At 44.8% G+C, this 23,444-nt stretch overlaps 1 protein-coding gene across 6 annotated transcripts in view; it reads left to right on the forward strand.

Moving 5' to 3' along the window:
• Positions 1–579: 579 nt before the first annotated feature.
• Positions 580–23,444, forward strand: part of LOC119972781 (arf-GAP with SH3 domain, ANK repeat and PH domain-containing protein 1-like) — a 363,380-nt gene continuing 340,515 nt past the window's right edge. For 3 of the 6 annotated variants that reach the window (XM_038810143.1, XM_038810146.1, XM_038810145.1), the window contains exons 1-2: positions 581–806; positions 1,395–1,477. In XM_038810143.1, coding sequence (XP_038666071.1) covers positions 1,419–1,477 — 59 coding nt within the window. In that variant the 5' untranslated portion in view covers positions 581–806; positions 1,395–1,418. Of the gene's footprint in view, positions 807–886; positions 1,052–1,394; positions 1,478–23,444 lie in introns of those variants that run through there. The other 3 variants (XM_038810147.1, XM_038810150.1, XM_038810144.1) reach the window with 2 other exon arrangements.

Here is a 23,444-nt window from a genome sequence, read left to right on the forward strand (position 1 = left end):
GGAGGCTGGTATGGGAATTGAACCATGCTGCTGGCCTGCCTTCAAAGCCAGTGATTTAGCCCAGCGTGCTAAACCAGCCCCAATGCTAGATCAGTTATTCGCCTTAAATCTGAGATTTATAATTTCTTAATCAAGGTTAGTAAGCGATGTGGAGCAGAGCTGGGTATGTGGCATTATTTCACAGAGGTTTGCCATGTTTTCACTGAACGACAGAACGGGCCCGGTGGGCTAAATAGCCGCCCATTGTTCCCATGTCCCCTGACCCTGTGAGAGCGAAATTAACTAGGGCCACACTTGCCCACCCAATAGGGTTTCCCCCATCACTCCTTATCGTACAACTGTGTTGAAAAATAACAGATAACCAAGTTTACATTTACTCAATACAAACATTGGCAGTGTACAATAATAAACACAACTTGATGGGGGCAATGGATGCATTCAGTGCGAGATATTTAATCTGAAAGATGTGCTGGAGTGGTTTGTTTTTCCAGATTTCCGCGGGATTGGTTGGATTTCCTGGAGTCGCTGTTGGCAGCCCATTGTATTCCGTGCCGCTCACATGGTGGATTTTCCTTCCGTTTCAGCTTCCCAGCTTTCCACAGAGCACAAGGAACGGATATGGACACAAATCACAGTTCCCTTCTCTCCATTGCTGGCGCCGAGTCAACAAGATTCTCTTAACCGTCCGGTTGTGGCCAAGGGAGCGGAGAGAGGGAGGGAAGGAGAGAGGGAGGCGAAGATGGGATAATGGCAGCACCGGTTTCACCTCCAGACTTCGGCCGGGAAGAGAAGCAGTTGCGGTTGAGGTAAGTTACCGAACACCGTAGGCGTGGTTTAGACTAGAAACTAGCAGCACTTCCAGGCTGTTTTGACTGGGACATGTCCCCGAGGGAGTTGCTGTTGATTTCTAAAATAATCATTGGTAAAGTCTCTGGAAAAGTGCCCTCGGAATAAGCGCTGCAAAGCCCTTTCCCTACAAAGCAAGCCTGAAAATCTTTTACACGTTTGGACAGGACGGGCAATGAAACCCACATCGACATCCCGTCTGCAAGTAGGTATTTTAAACTTTATTTGAAAAACAAAACTGAGGAAATCTGGAACTTTCGAATGAAAATTCGTCCACAATTGACCAAATAGCAATCCGTGCACTTTAAAAAAAACAAAACATCCATTATTCTCTTCGCTTTTGTAGCCATTCTACAATTCTGAGAACTTTTAGTTTCATCAGAAAGTTTCGTTTTGCTCTGCCGTTTGCCTATTCTCTCCCCTCCCTCCTCAAGTGTGTGTGTGTGAGTAACCCTGCTCAAAGCCAAGAGCAAGCTGCAATTGAGCTCCCCATTTCGATGTTGAGAGGCCAGCCGGGTTTCACTTGCTGTTGTTGTTCATTCGCCCAGGTCGCGTTCGGCGTGAAGTGAACCATGAGGTCGTCAACCTCCAGATTGTCAACCTTCTCCTCCAGGGATTCGCTGTGGAGCCGGTAAGTCAGAGGGGCCCCAACCTGCCCAGGCCAAGTCTCCCCGCACAACACGGTGGATCGGTATATATGCACTCCCTGCCGGGATACAGGAGGGAGGGGGGGCGAGAGAAGTGGGGTAAATCATCGGGAAAAGTTATGGGTGGGTTGGGGTAGTGGGTGGAGGCGGAAAGTCCAACCTGCGTTGAGGGGGAGGATTTCCTGGTGACAGTGAAAGTTGCCAAGAAATGTGTCACTCGCTTCCCCATCCTGTGGACAGTTTGACTTTAAAGACAGATATGTGCAAAGGGGGAATTCTTTCAATTGGCATTGCAAATTGGTATCTGCTTAAAATAAAGATGACATTGCAATGTTACCATTGTGAGATCTGGAATGTTTTTTTAAGCTACCCCCCCCCCCCCCCCCCCCAGCCCCAAACCCAACTAGTTATTGGTCTCTGTCTCTGATAAGAAGACCTGTGCGGATCTGGATCCTTTGAGAGATGACAGATTCCCTCAAGACCCCCGGCCCCAAGACACACACACAGCACACACACCACTGTAATTCCTCTGGGAATTTGCTGGTAAACAAACCAGCTTCTGGAAGAAAATATCGCGGGAATCAATCAGGGTGGTTTTAAACAATTGTGTTGTTTTACCTCCCCCCCCCCCCCCCCGCGAGAAATTAGACCGGGGCCGTTTTGTGTCGAGATGGACAGTGCAGAAGTCCAGCCTACATGGGGAGAGTGTGGTGTGGGAGCTGCTGTTAACCCTGACACCACTTCTCAGTCAGCAATCTGATTATTTTTCCTCAGGCCCGGCCTGGGGAGACACATGGCATCGATCTGTGATTTTTAAAAAAAAAACATGTTTCGTTGCGAAGATTCCTTCGTCTTGCATTCAAAAGCAGCTTTTACCGGTTGAACGATATACTGAGACAAAGAAAAGTGTGGCTTTGAGATGGAGCAGTTTATTCTTTTGTTTAACATTCCGAAGTGTGCACGGTTTAAACGCTAAAAGAAAACACACACACACACGCTGCTGTTTTGGGCATTGGGTCGGACATGCTCTATGGTGGAAAGCTCTCTTTAGAACAAAAATGATGATGTGGCACTAAGAAACATATACTCACCCCTAAATTGCGTACACCCGTGAGAGATTTATCGCTATTGTTCCCTGCTTAAAACCTGAAGGTGGCGCAATAGCTCCAGTGTGTGTGTGAGAGAGGGAGAGAGAAGTACAGACCACAGAAGGGAATGTGAAGGGCCGGATTCTGTGGTCAGTAATAACGGGTTTACATTTGCACTCATCTACAGACTTTCTATGCACTCCAAGTTCCTCAGAGCCAACCATTGACAAACCACATGGCTTTCTGCAAGGGTTATGGAACCTTTGTAGGCCAGGCAAGCAGCTGTGTATATTTCCTCAAGCAATCAGATAGAGCAGTGTTTTTCAAACTTTCTATCCCGGAATCCATTTTTACCAACTGGCCGACCTTCGCGACCCACGCTGCCCGAACCTCGCGACCCACTTACTTACCTTTAATGTGACAGGTGAGCCTGCTTGGTCCTCACGATCTCACTTACTTTGTCTTTCAATGTTACATTTCTATATGGGATGTTCATCAGAGGTCCTGGAGCTCACACCACCAATGTTTTATCCTGCCGTGGACTCTCCTGCGAACCTCTGGCAGTTTCAGCTGTGAGATTCTGACCTTTTTGTGTCTCTGGTCCTCTCTTCCTTCATCCAAAAAGATTGATCTTCAGTTCTTCATGCAGTACAGTTGTTTGCGTGCTGGCAGATACAAACCGGAGGAAGCGCTCCTCAGTAATTTCGCACCCAGAGTACGTGACGTCAGTGTACCGGGAGCGTGACTTGCTCTCTGGCAGAAAGACAAATCGGTCTTTTTAAAAATCTGCTGCTGGAACAGTGCCCTAACGTACTGAAGAGGCATTCTGCCCTGGCGGGCTTCAGGCCTGCGCACTGCTACATCCAGTTGAGGGAGACATGCATGCGTGGGGCGGCCGGCATTTTTAAAAGCCGATCTTGGCCATTGGGTACTTCTTCCCGCGGTCGCGAATACCACGACCCATCGCTCCGTGACCCTCCCGACATCCGCCCGTGACCCACCTGCGAATCACGACCCTGAATTTGAAAATGACTGAGATAGAATGATTATTAATAAGCAGCATAGGGAAGAAACCAGGCACAACATTGTCAGGTTTCTTAAGTTTGGGGTGTCAAAGACAGGGAGAGAAAGAGACAGACTACAGGGAGAGTGCAGGGCTGGGTTTTGGGGCTAAGCAGTGAAGCAATAGCTCTGGTTGCTATCGAATGGCCATTCAAGTAGGTTGGGAGCCTCTGCTGGGAACGTGCAGGCGAGGCCACATTAGTCCAGTTTTCTGCATTGAGTAGCTCTGCTTGTCAATGAAATGAAATGAAATGAAAATGAAAATCGCTTATTGTCACGAGTAGGCTTCAATGAAGTTACTGTGAAAAGCCCCTAGTCGCCACATTCCGGCGCCTGTCCGGGGAGGCTGGTACGGGAATCGAACCGTGCTGCTGGCCTGCTTGGTCTGCTTTAAAAGCCAGCGATTTAGCTTGGTGAGCTAAACCAGCCCCTAATGCAGGGAGTGATCAGGATGCAATTTTTAAATGGCGTCCCGTTCTCTTGACCCACCCCCCCATACTACCCACAAACCCCTCCCGGCCCCAACTCACTGACCAAACCTGGTCCCGATTTCTGTAGTGAAATAAATGCCAGCTTGGCAGTGCCAGGCTGGCAGTGTCAAGGTGCACAGGTGGCACTAGCAGTGCCAGGGTGCCCGGAGGGCAAACACTTGGGACCTCCGATCCCCTGGGAGACCCCCACAAGTGCCGTTCCATTCTATCTGGTCCATGTTTGTGGAGACCAGCACTGAACGGTGCTTGCTAGAGGTCTCTATGTCGAGGGAGTTTAGATCCCACGCCTTGGGTAGATCTCAGGAATGCATATTAGAGTCAAATGAGCTGTAACCATAGACGTCACATCGCGACGTCTCAAGAGGTCGTGTTAGATCTCGCGAAGCGTTATGAGCCGGGTAAAGCCTGGAAGAGAGATCTACCGGCTGTGGAGCGGCGACCGGAACATCTCACGCATTAGCTCTGTTTTCTCTCCCACAGATGCTACCAGACCTGCTGAGTTTTTCCAGCATTCTCTGTTTTGTTTCAGATTCCAACATCCCAAGTAGTTTGCTTATTTCATTTGAATTTTTATTTTGGAATTTTCAGATGGAAAATGAAATGAAAATCGCTTATTGTCACAAGTAGGCTTCAAATGAAGTTACTGTGAAAAGCCCCTAGTCGCCACATTCCGGCGCCTGTTCGGGGAGGCTGGTACGGGTATTGAACCATGCTGCTGGCCTGCTTTGGTCTGTTTTAAAAGCCAGTGATTTAGCTCAGTGTGCTAAACCAGCCCCAAGGAAAACAATTATGATTGAAATATGACAAAATATAAAGTATCATAAACAAGCTTTTAATAAATTGACTACTTAAAGAAAATGGAGTTTTTAGAATGATGCTGAAGTTTATAAAATTAGCCTTTCAGGGCTGATAAAGCTGTTTAACAATGAGCATGAGGTTGGATTGCTGTTAAAAGCCCAGTTACACCTCATCAGCAAGGTAAATTGTTTCAAGAATCTTTACAGCGAGATCATCAGTATAAAAGGGGAAGTTCCCTTCAAGTCATTGATTGCTTAGGGATTGCACTCTGGACAGACCTCAAGAACATGCTCTTTGGAGGAGTGTAATATCAACAGCAGTAACCTCAGGATGACTGAGTTACCCTGCGCATGTGCAGACTCCTGAAGTTGCTGTCAGCTTCAATGGAGAAGTGAATGCTGATAACTTTCCCAACATTGCCACCGCAAAATCATAGAATCATAGAATTTACAGTGCAGAAGGAGGCCATTCGGCCCTTCGAGTCTGCAGTGGCCCTTGGAAAGAGCACCCTGCTTAAACCCACGCCTCCACCCTATCCCCATAACCCAGTAACCCCACCTAACTGTTTTGGACACGAAGGACAATTTAGCGTGGCCAATCCACCTAATTTGCTAATCTTTCAACTGTGGGAGGAAACCAGAGCACCTGGAGGAAACCCACGCACACACGAGGAGAACTCCACACAGTCACCCGAGGCCGAAATTGAACCCGGATCCCTGCCGCTGTGAGGCAGCATTGCTAACCACTGTGCAGCCCCAATCTGGGCCATTTGTGTTTTGTGTAAAAGGGAGACTGTTTAGTGATTCCAGAGATGCCTTTTCCTGTCACCTAAGTCTAAATAGTTTAATATTGATCACAAGAATCATATTTTACTAATAGTGTTGTGAAAAAATATGCAAAATGTTCCAGATTACCTGGATATTATTGGATTAGACTTTACAGTCAAAATTACAGTGAAGGCAATGATGCTTCATGTTATTTAGGCGCAAATTGTACAAATGCTTCACATGAGGAGCTGGTGCATGTGGGTATTCAAACTTTGCTGCCTTCTTTGTGGAAATAGCATCTTGCTATCTGCCTCACCATTGAAATACAATGAGTGATGTGAAACTGTTGTATTTGTGCAGTAAATGCGCAGTAAATACAAACTAAACTCACTACAGCAAGCTAAGTCTTGTAACATCATGTTTATGTACCCTACGAGCGACATGATAATTGTTAATTACTGCAAATCCACCTCTCTCTGGCTCAGAAAGTCAACAACAATAAGAGCGGTGTCCCAGGCCTTCAGGTTTTAATTGTTGTTGGAGATTTTAACCATTGTTCATAAATATTTTCTTTGCACCTGCTCCTCACTTAAAGTTTCTGGACTCAGTTTTAGGCAAGGCTGCAGTATTGAATGTTGTAGAGGTTAAGCTTAGGGTCAAATTATTAGCTGACTGGCGATTTTCCAAGATATTGTGGTCTCTTTCTAGTGTGATATCATTTCATCCATCACTCTTATCGGTTATGATTTCCTGGGTCCTAACTACCATGTTATACAGAATATGTAGCCAATCTTAGCTGTCAGCTGTGGCTCAGCTGCAGTCTTACCTCTGAACCAAAAAGGTTGTAAGTTCAAACCCAACGTGAGAAATTTAGGCTCACACAGTGCTGGCAGCCTGCTATGTATGTGGGTGGCATGGTGGTTAGCAGTGCTGCCTCACAGCATCAGGGATCCCTGGCTTTGATTCGGCCTTGGGTGACTGTGTGGAGTTTGCACATTCTCCCCGTGTCTGCGTGGGTTTCCTCCGGGGGTTCCGGTTTCCTCCCACAGTCCAAAGATGTGCAGGTAAGGTAGATTGGTCATGATCAATGCGTAGGTTTATGGGGGATAGGGCAGGGACGTGGGCCTAGATAGACTCCTCTTTCTGAGGGTCAGTGCAGATGCACTGGGCCGAATGGCCTTCTGCACTTTAGGGATTCTATGAAATGCATGTTTTACTGCCTAGTACCGTATAACTGGGCATAAGGGATTCAGCAAGTGATACAGTTGTGTTACAAAGGTGCATGAGAGTTTAAGAAACGCCTACGCTTTGTGTTAAGAGATGGCATTTCTAAATGGCAACCACCCACACCCATGTCCCCCTTTCACTTTCATCCCTGACATATAAATCAACAACTGTTTTTGGTAGAATGTTTCAAATGTTGATTTATATACTGACATCTACGGTATATAATTATGTGTATTCCAATTAGGTGAATGCATTATTCCATTATAGTAATATTTATCAGACCAAAACATTCAATATTAATGATAATAGAAATATCTACTTTTATGTCGTCCACCCGGGAGTACTTAACAAGCCTGTTGTCAGTGAATCACTGTAAGAAATTTCAAAAAATAAAAAAAACTCAAACACAAAGATGAAGGAAACAAACAATTTACAAACTTTGTTGATGCCATTAGGGAAATTTCTCCAATGTGAAGAAAATATTAACAAGTACATTTTCATACAGTCAAAGGAATGCAGAATGCTACAGTAAGAACCCACTGATGTTTCATCAGATATTTTTAGTTAAAATTTCCTTCATCACCCAAATGTTTCCGCAGAAACATTTTGCAGGATGCGTGGGTTGAGCAATTGTTCACAACTTAACACTGGTTGCTTATTTTGTGAAACCTGCTGTTGGTGTGACCTGACGTTTTCTACTGAGCATAGTTTCAGTTTAATTGTTCTACTGTATGAAGGACATTCTGACTTCATGGAATTCTTCAATCCAGTGAGAATCGAGGGTAGAGACAAGATCAATATTAATAATTTTGTGCTATATCTTTATGTCCTTCCTGGCTGTATTTGAACTGCATTTATTGTGATTGCATTGCCTGCCCCCACCCTTGCCTCAGCTCATTTTGCTCGTGAGAACCCATCATGCCGTTGTTGCCTTCAGACTTGACGGTTCTCATACATGCTTGGCTAGACTCCCACATTCTATCCTTCATAAACTTGAGCTCATTCAAAACTCTGTTGCCTCTGTCTTTACTCTCATTGAACCCTGCTCAGCAATCACCCCTGTGCATGCTGACCTACTTTGGTTCCTGCTTTAGCAATTCTTTGATTTTGAAATCTCATCCTTGTCTTCAATTCCCTCCATGGACCTCACTCTTCCAGATTTCTGGAACCTCCTCCAGCCATAATGCGCTCTGAGATTTTTGCACCCAACCCAGCTCTGACCCCGCCCTCAATTTTCGTTGCTCCTCCAATATTGATCATGCCTTGAGCTGCCAAGGCCCAAAACTGTGAAATTTCCCTTCCACACCCCTCCTCCTCTCTATTCCTCTTTTTAGACATACCCCTTAAAACTTACCACTTAAACCATCTGCTCAAAAACCAGAATGTGATTCAATGTCAAATTTTATTTTATAATGCTCCTACGAAGCAGCTTGGGAAGTTTATTACATTACAAAAATGTAGTTCGATATTGTAATAATCCAGGAGACACAAAGAACAAGGCTAAACAGGTTTATTTTATTTATTTTATTTTTTCAATTAAGGGGCAATTTAGCATGGCCAATCCACCTACCCTACACATCTTTGGGTTGTGAGGGTGAAACCCACGCAGACTCGATGAGAATGTGCCAACTCCACACGGACAGTGACCTGGGGCCAGAATCGAACCTGGGTCCTCGGCATCGTGAGGCAGCAGTGCTAACCACTGTGCTGCCCTTAAACAGGTTTATTTTAACTCAAAAGATAAAGCTGCTGTTGGGGCGTACAAGACTGATGTCCCAGCCAGGGACTATTGGAACCCCGGTCCCAGTCTGCGAGCAGCATTTAACGAGTTCACTAATGAGTCCCAGCTGGGCGGGTCTCCGCCCGCTACCATGGGAACACGTACTCTATGAGCCCCATGGAGAGATCGATAAGTGATCCCCTTGTGGTCCTCGTAAAGATTATCACAGATACAAAGAAAAAATGTTTGTGTGTGAGAAAGGGAGGATAGATGTAATAGAAGAAGACAATCATAAAAAAGCTGTGAGGGGGATAAAATAGAGATCCAGAGAGAAAACGTGTGACAAAATTTATTTTTCTGTTTAATTTATTCCTTCATGGCCAGCATTTGGTGCCCATCCTCATTGCCTTTGAACTGAGTGGCTTGCTGCACCATTTCAAAGAGCAGTTAAGAGTCAGATTGCTGTGGCTCTGGAGTTACATGTAGGCCAGACCAGGTAAGGGTGGCAGATTTCCTTCCTTAAAGGGTATTAGGGATCCAGATAGGTTTTTTACACCAATCAACAATGATTTCATGGTCACCATTACTGAGTCTAGCTTCTCAATTCCAGATTATTAACTGAATTCAAATTCCACCACCTAGCATGATGGGATTTGAACCCATGCTGCAGAACATTAGCCCAGGCCTGTGGATTACCAGCCCAGTGACATTACCGCTGTGCTGCCATCTTCCCTATGTTCTTGTTATTAACAATTTTGCGAATTGACCACCTCAGTAAAAGGCGAATATAAAGTTATGATTATATTTTCCCACAGCTTTATATGCCAATGTGATCAATTTTCAGTGGTGGTGGAATGATTCAGCGAGTTTTAATTCCTTTACAAATCATTTACATACAGTCTTAGAATATAACTAGAAATTATATGTTGTTATTACATTTATCATATTAAAATGATGAAAAATTTGGAACTGAATTTGGTAAACAATCACGGCTTCTCTGTTCATGAAACAATCTGTTTGCTTTAACAAAATATTGACTGCCTTCCCCTCGAGTTATTCTTACCAGGACTTTCCCTTCAGGTAGGTCCCTTCACTTGTAATGATGAATTGGTCAGTGAATGGCTTCTCACCGCATTTCAGTAATGCACCATTATTAGCTGAGCGGCTGCGAATTTGCAAAATCCGAAACTATTGAATCTAAATAAAGCTGCTGAACACTGCTTGGGGAGAGATCATTACATCCAAGCACAAGCACTGTTGATTGTCAGCTCCAGAACCATTACAACATTTTGTCGCTCCCTTTCCTGTGGCACAGCTTTTTAAAAAATAATTTGCAGCATATGGGCATTGCTGGTTAGACCAGCATTTAATGCCCATTCCTAGTTGCCCTTCAGAAAGTGTTGGCGAGCTGCCGACTTGAGCCGCTGCAGTCCTTGAGGTGTAGGTACACCAACAGCGCAGTTAGGGAGGAAGTTCCAGGATTTTGACCCAGTGACAGTGGAGGAACGGTGATATAGTTCCAAGTCGGGGTGGTGAGTGACTAGGCGGGGAACCTCCAGGCGGGTGGGGTTCCCAGGTAGCTGCTGCTCATTTCCTTCGAGATGGTAGTGGTCGTGGGTTTTCGAAGGTGCTGCCTAAGGAAACTTGGCGAGTTCCTTATATCTATAAGATGCGAGTGCATCTTATAGATGGCACATATGGCTGCCACTGTTCATCAAGGAGGAAGGAGGAGCAATCAAGCAGAACTGCTTTGGCCGTCGAGCTTCTTGAGTGTTGTTGGAGCTGCACTTATGTAGGCAAGTAGAGAGTATTCCATCACACTCCCAACCTGTGCCCTGTAGATGGTGGACAGGTTTTGGGGGGTCAGGAGGTGAGTTACTCACTGTGGGATTGCTAACCTTTGACCTTTTCTGGTAGTCACAGTATTGATGTGGCTAGACCAGTTCAGTTTCTGATCAATAGTAAATCACAGGATGTTTATAGTGAGGGATTCAACGATGATAATGCCATTGAATGTCAAGGGGCGATGGTTTGATTCTCTCTTGTAGGAGAGGGCCATTGCCCGGCACTTGTATGACGCAAATGTAATTTGTCACTTGTCAGCCCAAGCCTGGGTATTGTCAAGGTCTTGCTGCATTTAGACATGGACTGATTCATTATCTGAGGAGTCATGAATGGTGCTGAACATTGTGCAGTCATCTGCAAACTTTCCCATTTCTTTTTTAAAAATATATTTTTATTGGAACTTTTGCACTTAATATCAACTTTGCAGAACAATATAGAAACAATAATATTAACCAAATCAATAACAACACCAACAGAAGCATCACAAGCTGCCACCGCATCTGTCACAGTCATCCTAGTTCTATCATTTCCCCACATTATTTACATTAGTGTGTATCATACAGTTTTTTTTTTAGCAGTGTTCTGATTGGGATTTTTAATGTTTTGTAATCGGAATTATACACAACTTCACATATGTATTTACAATTACTGCCAGGACTCTTTATATTGTTTTTTTAAACTATTTTTTTATTCTCCTCCTTTTTCATATTTTCTCCCAAATTTACACCCAACAATAAACAAATCAGTAACGCCGGAGTGTGGCAACTAGGGGATTTTCACAGTAACCTCATTAGTGTCAATGTAAGCCTACCTGTGACACAGATAAAGATTATTATTATTGTAACATCTCTCCTCAGGCTCCCTTATTGAGAATTTTATTTTTTTTAGTTGCAGGAACTCAGCCAGGTCTGAGAGCCATCCTGAGGCTCTGGATGGTGCTGCCAACTTCTAGCCTAGCAGAAATCCCCTCCGGTGATCAGTGAGGTGAAGGCCAGGCGTCCACCCCCTTCCCTGTCCAGAGCTCTGGATGCTCTGACACCTTGTAGACTGCCAGATCAGAGGGTTGGGCAGATTTGGGCTGGCTGCAGAGGGGGCACCGGGGGGGGGGGGGGGGGGGGGGGGGGGAATTGGTGGGCGTTGGGAGTGGGCTTATCTCGGGGACCACAGTTCAGCCAGCGCTCACCACTCGGGTGTCCCACCCCCACCCTCTCCTCCACCATTCTCACCTCCGCCACCCCAGGGATTTGGTGGGACCGTGTGATGGAATGGCCAGCTCGCATGCGGGGATCACTCGGGGCATGGTGGAAAGTGCTATGGTGGGCAGGAGTTGGACATTGTCAAATGATGCAGAGCACCAGAGCTCATCGCAGAGCAGGTGGTACTCATCTTCCATCCCATTGACCAGACCCGCTGTTACTTCCAACCAAGGGCCCATACCCCTGTAGTGCGGCAGGTAGGTATCACGGAAGGGGTTAGAGGCGGGGGATGCTCGGCTTGAGGGGGGTGGGGGATGAGGTGTCCGTGCCCCGGCCGACCACCAGTGTCACCACTGGCAGCCCACACTCTCGCCTCTCGTGTCCTACCTCTTCTCTCTCCCTCATCAGCCACGGTGCCAATTTCATGATTTTTAAAAGCACAAGTGAACCTTGCCGTCAGGAATTCGCCCCAGTGGAGGCAAGAGAATTGCGGAGGCCCCAGAGAATTCTGGGTCGGTCTACTAATGATATGCCAATGGCGTTTACTGTACGTGGGCACTGGAACGCCTTGACGCCGCCATCGAGGCACCGGAGAATTGTAATTTAGCGTGTAACCGCCGCCCGCCATGATTTTGGCGTCAAAACTGATTCTCCACCCAAATGCGTTTCCCAATTCCAGCATCAGTCGATGGAGAATCCCGCCCCATATATTTGTACTTGGGGAAACCCTTGATCGTCCAGAAAATATGCGCCTTCTATATTCTGTCTCCCACCGCCAGAATGAAAAAGAAGATAATCTGCTTCTTCCTTTATACATTTATTAAAAATGTTCCAGTGTAAATAAATGAGCTGCTGCAAGCGCGATGGAAAGCTGCCGCCATTTTGTTGCAGATGTTTGGTACTAAATTAAATCTGCGCCATTTGCAGTTTATGAAAAACGTGCTTGCTTTCCTTTGGTGTTATTTGTTAAACTTATGTTTCTTTGCCCTTTCTCCCTAAGTAAATGTGTGGAAAGCACTGATAATTAAAGATACTCAAGTCTTGCCTGTTCACTTTCTGTCAACTTGCTAATATCTTTCATCCTTCGCTCTTGGGATATGGATTTCGTGACTAGTCCAAAGATTTGCAGATTAGGTGGATTGGCCAGGCTAAATTGCCCCTAAGTATGCAAAGGTTAGGTGGGGCTGAGGGATTACACGGATTGGGGTGCACGTATGGAGGGTCGACGCAAACCCGATGGGCCGAATGGCCTCCTTCTGCACTGTAAGGATTCTATGATTTACATTCATTGCCTATCCCTAATTGTCCTGGAGCAGATGGTGAGGAGCTGCCTTCTTGAACTGCTGCAGTCCGTGAGGTGTATACCAGAAAATTAAATCTCATTGAAAATAATTAGAGAAAAATTCTGTTGCAAATTTTTGAAGAAAAGATCTGGATGTACCTTTTGTATTAATCAGAAACACTTGGGCGTATTGTTTGGTTATTCATATTTACTTAGATTATTTATAGTACAGAATCACTTGAAGGAGCAGATCTGTAAATTACAGTGTTCATCCTCTTGTTGATTCACCCGCACTGTGCATCTCACCATTGAGCAGTTGTATGCAGCAGTGGCTTGCACACATAGGGCACGGTTCTCTGGACGAATTTCTCAGTTCATGTGTGGCAGGTTTTTCAGGGAGTTCCCCACAGCTATTCAATGACACTTAATCATTTTTGGGGCCCCGGGGAGTTTCTCACTGGTTTAACCCACACTTAAGAGGGCTGGATTCGCCGTCGGCTCGATCCTCCGTTTCGTCGGCAGCACACTCACTCACGTCCGTGGATTTCCCGCCGACCCCACAATGGGAAACCCCATTGGCCGGCTGCCGAGACGGAGAATCCCGCTGCCGGTGGGGGCGCGCCGTACTAGACAACGGGGTGCGGCGGGATTAGAGAATCCCGCCCTCAGAATTTGTTTTTAGCACTGAAGCTGAATTTCGAGATTGCGCTGCCATTTTGAAAGGGTGCCCCGATCTCTAAGTGAGATTGTGGGTCCCCCCCACCGCCACCCATGGGCAATATCAGCCCCCTCACACACATGGGAACTACCCCACACCCCCCAAGAGAGGATACCCCACTATGGAGTCCCTGAGGCCCCCCTCTTCAGCCCCCTCAAGCCCCCTTCCAGGACCCCTCTCCATTCCAGGATCCCCACCTGTCACTCCGCCCCCCCCCCCCCAACCTCCCAGGGACCCCTACTTACCCCCTCCCTTCAAACACCCCCTCCACCCTCCTTTCATGGGTATGGCCCCCCTCGGCCCCTAACTCTTGGCAGTGCCACCCTGGCGCTTGGGTAGCTTGCACTGTCACCCAGGCTGTGCTCCTGCCAGCTTGGCAGTGCCATCCGGGCACCTTGGCAGTGTCAAGGTGCCTACGTTCCAGGGGGCGGGCCAGGGGGCCACCCTGACCACCCAGGGGTCTCCGATGGCCCGGGAGACCCCCCCCCTGTGTGCTGTTCTGCCTGGTCCACGATTGATCCCTTCGAGGTGGGATTCTGACTCCGATGTCTCGTGGGACTTGGGTGAATCCCACGAGGCATGAAGACTGTCGGGATGCCCGTGACAGTCTCTCCCGGCATTCACCGGCCGCATCGCACTCAAGGGGGTGCACAAAGAGGCCGGTGGATCGCGCCCATTCAATTCATTCCACAAAAAGTCAGCTCTCTCAGCACTAGATTGAATTGGATTGGATTTGTTTACTGTCACAAGTACTGAAGTACAGTGAAATGTATTGTTCTGTGTACAGTCCAGACAGATAATTCCATACATGAAAAAGAAACATAAAGAAAACTTAAACACAATGTAAATACATAGACACAGGCATCGGGTGAAGCATACAGGAGTGTAGTACCACTCAGTAGAGAAGATGTGTGAAGAGATCAGATCTCTTCACATAAGAGGGTCGTTAGGAGTCTGGTAACAGCGGGGAAGAAGCTGTTTTTGAAACTGTTTGTGCGTGTTCTCAGACTTTCGTATCTGCTGCCTGATGGAAGACGTTGGAAGAGTGAGTAAGCCGAGTAGGAGGGGTCTTTGATTATGCTGCCCACTTTCCCGAAGCAGAGGGGGGTGTAGACAGAATCAATGGATGGGAGGCAGGTTTGTGTGGATGGACATAGGCTGTGTTCACGACTCTCTGTAGTTTCTTACGGTCTTGGGCTGAGCAGTTGCCATACCAGGCTGTGATACATATAGCCAGATGGTCACTAACAAGTAACGCCTGTTCCTGGTAAAGTATGGAGCAGCATAGGATGGACCAGCCTCCCTGAATAGGCGCCGGAATGTGGCGACTAGGGGCTTTTCACAGTAACTTGATTGAAGCCTACTTGTGACAAGTGATTTTCATTTCATTTCATTTCAAATCACTGAACAGCATTGTGACAGCCTGTCCCTTTAAGGGGCGAGTTCCCAAAGTGTCATGTGACCTGATGGCCAATGGGGCCAGAGTGCGCATACTCTGGGGAAGGAGCGTGGGTCCCCCAGTCAGTTAGGAGTTTGAAGGCTTGGAACACGTTAGCTTTTATCTCACTCTCTGTATATAGTTTCTTATTTCAATAAACATTCCTTTGTTAATCTACCTGGTGGTTGCCCGTCTGTCAGGATATTACAGTGGTGACAACCAGAGTGACTTCCTGCTGTTACAGGAATCTGGAGAGGCAGACCTCGCGTGAAAACTTTTCCCTCAAAGTAAATTCATTTATCAGCCTGTGAGTGACAGAATGCCCTTTTTGGCAAACTAGAACCATTCGACTCTAACACCGAGCAATGGGTGTTATACCCCAAACGCCTCTATTTTTTCAAGGCTAACTAAATCGGGGTGTGGGGGCGGGGGGAGAGGAAAAGTAGTGGGCGATCCCTCTTAACGGTCTGTGGGACTTCCACTTACAACCTGATTAGGAATCTGACTTTCCTAGTTTCCCCTGACCCCAAAACATTCTAGGAACTGGTAGATCTAATCAAGAGTCATTATCACCCAAAGCTCACGATAATAATGCACTATTTCAAATTCTATTCAACGCCCCAGGGGAGATGATTGCGCCATTTGTGGCGCGTCTAAAACAAACATCTGAACAATGCAAGTTTGGGTCTGCACTTAGCGACACGTTGAGAAAAAGGTTGGTCTGTGGTGTTAACAATATGGCCATACAAGAAAGATTCTTAGCAGAGGCAGTGATCACGTTGAAGAAGGCATCAGAGGTCACCCAGCCTATGGAAAACACCGAAAGGTGTTTGGGTTGCAGAGCGCGCAAGCAGGCTAGTTCCACCAGGTTTGGCGGGAAGTCACTGGCAGTCGTGGTGACAGAGATGATGGCGCTGAAACCAATGAGCAGTAGAGAGTGCAGAGATAAAGGAGGTTTGGTCTGCAGACCAGAGCTAGGAAGACAGTTACCATTGGAGGGAGATTGTCCGCAGGAGAGATGTAATTCAGGAAAGCTACATGCTATGCCTGCAATAGGAGGGGGCACATTTGGAGGAAATGCAAGACTAGGCAGAGACCACATAGAGCCAACAAAAAAAAATTCCGACTCCAGAATACAGTGTTGAAAATAACCCAAAGAACCAATCTGAAGTATACAGTTTAAACAACATCAAAGTGCAATTACGATTGTGTCGATAGTAAATGGTCAGCCACTTGGAATAGAGGTGAACCTGGGGGCCTCCGCTACAGATGTAGATGAACAAACGTATTGTTATCTGCAAGGTGGGATCCAGCATCTGAAGTTAAGAAGCACGTCGGCCAGACTAGCCACTTATACAGGGGAAGCTTTAAGAATCCTAGGAATGACTCCAAGCCCGTAAGCTACAGGAATCAGTCAGCTTAACTGCCCCCAAGTCTGACGGGCCAGGATTGGCCAAATTAAATTAAATTGGCTAGAAATCTTCCAATTTAACGAAGGATGGTTTCATGACATCTTTTTTTTTTTAAAAAGAGTTTTTTTTCCAAGACGAGTTAGGCAAGATACAGCAGACTTATTCATATTCTTTCCACAATGCTGGCACCCTTACACATACTACTCAAGAAGCACCAGAGCTGGTAATGGAAAGAGCATCAGAAAGAAGTATTCGAACAGGTTCGACTAGCTTTACAGTCATCCAGTCTCTTGGCCCATTTCGACGCATCAAAAAAAAATCCTTAGCTGCGATGCTTGCCCCTACGGAATGGGGGCAATCTTGGCCCATAAGATGGAACTTGGCGCAGAAAGGCCTATTGCCTATGCCTTGAAGACTTTAACCAGTGCTGAACAAACATACTCCCAAATTGAAAAAGAGGGATTAACCGTACTATTCGGAGGCAGAATGTTCCATCAGTATGTCGATGGACAACATTTCATAGTCCTTAGTGACCACAAACCTTTGTTGGTATTATTTAGGGAGTATAGGCCATTCCCTCCATAGGGTCAGCTCGGATCCCACCCTGGTCCTTATTGTTAGCAGCATACACGCACACGTTTCAACGGAGGACGGGATCCCACAGTTCGAATGTGGATGTTTTTAACCACCTTCCTTTACCTCTGAGTGTACTGCTTCTGCCAGTACCACAGGAGATCGTCCTTGCTTTAAACTTTCTTGATGTGTTGCCAGTGTCTGCGAGGCAGGTCAAGCTTTGGACCCAAAAGAACCCCCTATTGTCTCGAGTCAAGCACTTGGTCCTTCACGGCTGGCATTATGATAACAGATCTGAGTAACTACTTCCCTTTCTGAAAAGAAAAGACGGGTTAAGTTGTGAAGAATGCGTATTATTATGTTGAGTAAGGGTGGCTTTCCCCACCCCCCGCTAGGAAGCTATTGTTACAGGGGCTGCATTCTGCCCATCCTGGGATGACAAAGGTGAAGATGCTCACCAGCAGTAGTTATGTGTGGTGGCTCGGGGTAGACAGCGACATAAATAATCTGGTCAAACTATGTGACCAGTGTCAAATGAGGCAACACTTGCCATCCTTGGCCCTCATGCAATCTTGGGAGTGGCCAGGTCGACTCTGGGTGAGGCTACACATCGACTTTGCAGGCCCATTTATGGGCTCCATGTTCCTACTCATCGCTAACACGCACTCCAAGTGGTTGGAAATACATGAAATTAAGTTCACAACCTCACCAGCAACGGTAGAGAAATTGTGCCAGACGTTTGCCACCCACGAGTTGCCCGGGGTTCTGGTCTGGGATAATTTTCCACTTGAAGAATTCCAACCTTTTATGAAGACCAATGGCATTCAACATATTCAAACTGCTCCCTACCACCCTCTTTCGAATAGCTGGCTGAGAGAGCCATCCAAACAACCAAGGCTGCCATGTAAAAATGTCATCAGCCCCTTTATGACTCAGACTGGCGTGGTTCCTGCTCACCTATTGAACGATGCCTCATGTCACCACAGGTGTTACATCCTCCGTGTTACTAATGGACAGACGCATTTGAACATGATTGGATCTTATATTTCCAAATTTGGAGGGGGGTGGAGGCTAAACAGAACAAACAGAAAAAAAACCCACGACTCAAAGAAAACTGAAAGAATGTTTGAGGGCCGGTGCAGATTCGATGGGCCAAATGGCCTCCTTCTGCACTGTGATTCTATGACAACCTGGCCCGAGTAGGTTTGTTGGTCATACAGCTACGAATGGAAGTGATGTAGCAACAAACTAACCAGAGGACGAACCTAGTAATGTTGCGGGGAACTGAGGAAACTACCTGCACGGACGCACCTTGGCATCGAGAGACAACCTGTTGAGGTTCAGACCAAAGTTACCTCTACTGTTGAAGCATCCGTCAGTGAATTGCGTCGCTCTCAAAGGATCAACAAGTCCCCTGACCGACTTACCTCATAAGAGACTGTTTTGAGTGACAGTTGTTGTATTCTTTTGTAAATGGTTCCTTTGTTAATTGAAGAATGTAATAAGGAACTTAAAGGGGGAGGGATGTGATAGCGTGCCCTTTAAATGGGTGTCCCCGAAGTGTCATGTGACCCAATTGGCCAATGGGGTCAGAGCACATGAACTCTGGGGACGGAATCAGTTAGGAGTTTGGAGTCTTAGACAGTGGCGGACTGGGTCTAAAAACATTGGTTGCCAGGAGACAAAGGGGGCCCACCCACAACTACAATGCTATCATTTAATTTTCATAACGAATAAATAAATTTTCAAAAAATATATATGGAAAAAAGAGTACAATTAAAATTTTTGTGGAAAAAAATGTGTATTTCTTAGTAATTACAGTGTACATGTACTGTACATATTACTGGCAGTAGATACCAAATGTAAATACAGAATGTTATAATTGAATTTTTTATTTAATTTTTAAAATTTGAGTAATTGGTTGATATTTTTAAATAGTTTACTGCACAATTTACACATTAACAGATAGTTCAAAAGCACAATAGAGCATTGCATGCAGTCCACTATATTAAGAGCAATCGTTTGTGTTCGCTAGATGATTGTGCGAATCTGCCAATAATTGCTTCTGCATCCAATTCATCTAACAATTCCTTTTCAATGGATAGCAACATGTATGATTCCAAATTCTCCTCAGACAGCGAATTTCTTAACCTTGTCTTTATGATCTTTAGCTTTGAAAATGTCCTCTCACATTGGACTTGAGTAACTGATAGTGTGCAGATGGCTTTATAAAGTTCATAAAGGTTATCATATGCCTTGTCATGAAGTCTGTTGGATGCCAGAATTTTTAGTACACACGATGGGCAAGTGCTGCAAATTTTACAATTGTTGCAACTGGAATCCATATTCTCACCATCATTAAGCAATAGCTTTAATACATCAAAGTTTGAAGCAAAAGAAAACAATTCCAATATTACTTGATCTTTGCTGATTTGTGGAAACAGCTTAATAATACCTTCCAATGCTTCATCTTCAAGGCCCTTCTCTGCAATAGTTTTAAACTTTGCTGGGTCCAAGCAGGACAAATCTTTATACAACTGTTTGTGTTGTACAAAGTGTGATTCTAGTGACTGGACAATGCGATCCAGTATTAGGTTAAACACATTTACTCGAAAATCAGCTAGAGAATCTGAGGAATTTCTTTCATCATCAATAAGCTCATCTGCCATTCTTTTCTTCTTCCTCTGCCTCTTAACTGGCAATGCTGTTTCCAACGCATCAATTTCCAATGTTTGATTTTCATCCATATTCATCTGTGAAATCCTGTCATTACATTTATTTACAAATTCCAAAGCCTTGCTATGAACGTTATCAAATGTTCTTGTCTGCTCCTTCAACTTTGTTGTAGCTGAATCTACCAAACTCCATGCAGTAAACATATCTAAACCACTTGTCTGTAGATAACTTGATAACGGGGTTGTAGTTTCAAATATATACAAGTAAGTAAATGCTGTCAATATGGTTTCAAACTTTAGAAGACTTTGAAGTAAAACATTTGCTTTATGTTTTGTTTTTGCATCAAACTTTTCTGAATCTTGTATCATTGATAAGCATGTCAATAGATTTACGGAAGTACTGGCAGCGGCGTCATCAAAACTTCCAAATATAGTTGTTGCTGCATTGGATTTTCCTGACCATCTGGTCTCACCAATTAGCTTTAATCATTTCACTTCTTCTTGTCCTAGATGTTTTCCAACAACTTCTATCCATACAGCCATTCTCTTGTATGATGCTTTCACAAAAGTTGCTATATTCTGGAGCAAAGTGAAAAAAGAAACTGCAGGCACACAACATTTTGTTGTTTCAGTTATCACCAAATTCAAGACATGGGCATAGCACCATATATGAACATGTTGATCAGCCACATCAGCAATTTTACTTTGTAAACCATTATACGGCCATGGTAGCTTGCAGTGCCATCTGTGCTATTAGATAAACATTTTTGGGGGTCAATTTTAAGATGCTGTAATGTTTCAATCAATAGATCAAAAAGTCCCTGTCCTGTACCATCATTACTTGGCACAACTGAAAGTAGTCGCTCACAGATAATACCTTTAAGCACATACCAAATAATAATGCTAAACTGATCGATGGATGAATTATCTTGTGTTGAATCAACCTGAATAGAATAATATTTTGCTTGAGAAACTTCACGACTAATTCTTTCTTGTATCATATTCTTCATAATTTTGATCAACATGTTGAGAGTTGTTTTACTCAGGTATGTAACAAGTCCACCACGGCCTTTACTTTGAGCCTTTCCTTGTTGCTCTAATCATTTGATTCTTTGTTTAGACTTGTTTTGCACTGAAGAAATGTGAGCTGCCATAATGGGGTCATATTTTGCCATCAACTGCACTGTAGCTAAAAAATTGCCATGATTCAGAACCTCATTATCTAGAGTGTAGGCCGATTCATTTCTGTGACCTCGAAAAGGAAGTGCTTGCTTGCCTAACATCTTTATGATGTCTATAATCCTCATGACAATACTTCTCTGCTTCAATAATTCTTTCCTTTTAATTAGTGATGCTGCAAAAAATTTATCTAAGGTGCCATCATTAACCACACTGATATATTGCTGAGCATTTCTGACATGTGTTGTTGTCGATTCATGTAAAGTCAAGCTCTGGCTAATACGCCTGTAGTCACTAAAGCCACGTACAAAGGGTGATGGATTACAAGTGTTGGGAAACTCAAAGGCTAAGCAGTATGAACAATATAAGCATCTATTTTCTTTGTTATATGTTAGCCATTTTCTTGGGACTGAGTCATTCATAATTTTCCTCTCATACAAACGAGCATCAAATGGCAGATCATCAAGTGGCTGAAGTGGATGTTCATCAAAAAACTGTTTTAGCTTTGCTCGTGATGGATATTGGAAGATTCCAGTCATTGATCTTTCATTTTCTTGCGTAGGTTCATTTACAGGATGTGCTTCAGAAACCAAGTCATTTATGCTTGAGGGAATATCTGATTCTCTGTCACTAGTTGAAGCTATGTGTTCAGATGTTGCAACTACAGGCAGTACAGATACCGGAACAAGGAAGCCTGAAGAAAAATTGGGCCTGGGTTGATTAGTAATGGATGCACTTGTATTTGTCTCTACATTCAAAGTAGCTCTTCTCTGTTCTTGTAACTCGCATGTCATTGCATCATCACCATGAGCATTGTTTCTTGCTTCTTGATTATTTGTTGCAGAACTGGATATTGATGTGGATTGTGCTTGTGGTATTATAAACTCTGTAATAGGCCTGCATCACTTGGCTGATTCCTTCCTTTCTGCTTCTTTTTGTTCTTTGCGTTTTAGTGACCCAGATTTATGCTTTTTCTTTTCCATGCTGGTAGGGGTAATATTCCTGAAATAAAAACTTAATTAAAAATAGCCCACATTGGGAAAAATGAATATTGATGATTGCAAGAATAACTTGAAGGAACGCCAGATAAACCCCTACTTGATAAGAAATATAAAATATAAAATAACTTACTTACACTTCAATAGGCTATGTTCATTAGTCAATACTACTGTGGCCTGTGCAGCTTCAGAAGAGGAGACAATCCACTGTCCAGTGTTCACACCAGCAAGCAACTGAGACAACTGTTGAAATTTAGAAGTTTGGTCCGACTATAGTAAAACATTAAGAATGGTCCCACGACCAAAGTTAACATGTCCAGTTTGATACCAGTGTAGTGTTACAAGTCGCAACCCTTTGAGTTTACTTCATGAATGTGATTCACCTGAGGAAGGAGCTGCGCTCCGAAAGCTCGTGTTTGAATCAAACCTGTTGGACTTTAACCTGGTGTTGTAAGACTTCTTACTGTGCTCACGACCCTATGTACTGCTTGATATCCTTTCAAGTTGCCGACCATCTCAAATCACGAACTGTAACTTTAAATTCACACACTCTTGCTGAAAACGTGGATTTCCAACTATGTCCGATCCGGACTATGTCTCAAGAAAAGTTGGAGATTTATTTATCTAATTAATTATAATTTTTAAGGGCCCTTCAGAGATTCACGGGCCCCTTCTTGGCTCTCCGGGCCCCGGACCGATGTACCGGCTGAACCAAGACTACTGCTTGATATCCTTTGAAGTTGCCGACCATCTCAAATCACGAATTGTAACTTTATCTTTAAGTTCACACACTCTTGCTGAAAACATGGAATTTCCATAATTATGCCCAACCCGGGCCCCCCTATTCCACATCCTTCCACTACCTCTCCAGCTTTGTTTCTTTTTATGCACTGCTTATTTGTGACCTGTTCTCTTTTTTTTAATTCCTTTTTATTACTAAAACAGTTGTCTGTGTTTGTTTCTTTATTGCATTTTTATTTGATATAGGGGGCCCACTTCATCAGGGGCCCACTTGCCATCGGGCAAGCTGACACCCTGGCCAGTCCGCCACTGGTCTTAGAACATTGGGGGATACAATGGAACAGTGGTTAACACTGCTGCCTCACAGCGCCAGGGACTCGGGTTCGATTCCGGCCTTGGGTGACTGTGTGGGGTTTGCACGTTCTGCCCGTGTCTGTGTGGGTTTCCGCCGGATGCTCTGGTTTCCTCCCACAGTCCAAAAAGATGTGCAGGTTAGGTGGATGATTGGCCATGATAAATTGCCCCTTAGTGTACAAGGATGTGAGGGTTAGGTGGAGTTGCGGTGATAGGGCAGGGGCCTGGGTAGGGTGCTCTTTCAGAGGGTTGGTGCAGACTCAATGGCCCGAACGACCTTCTGCACTGTAGGGTTTCTAAGATTCTATGGTAGCTTTTATCTCACTTTTTGTGTATAGTTTCTCCCTTTAATAAATCTTTCTTTGTTAATCTACCTGGTGGCCACCC

Source organism: Scyliorhinus canicula, chromosome 10 (assembly GCF_902713615.1).
Source record: "Scyliorhinus canicula chromosome 10, sScyCan1.1, whole genome shotgun sequence".
NCBI lineage: Eukaryota > Metazoa > Chordata > Chondrichthyes > Carcharhiniformes > Scyliorhinidae > Scyliorhinus > Scyliorhinus canicula.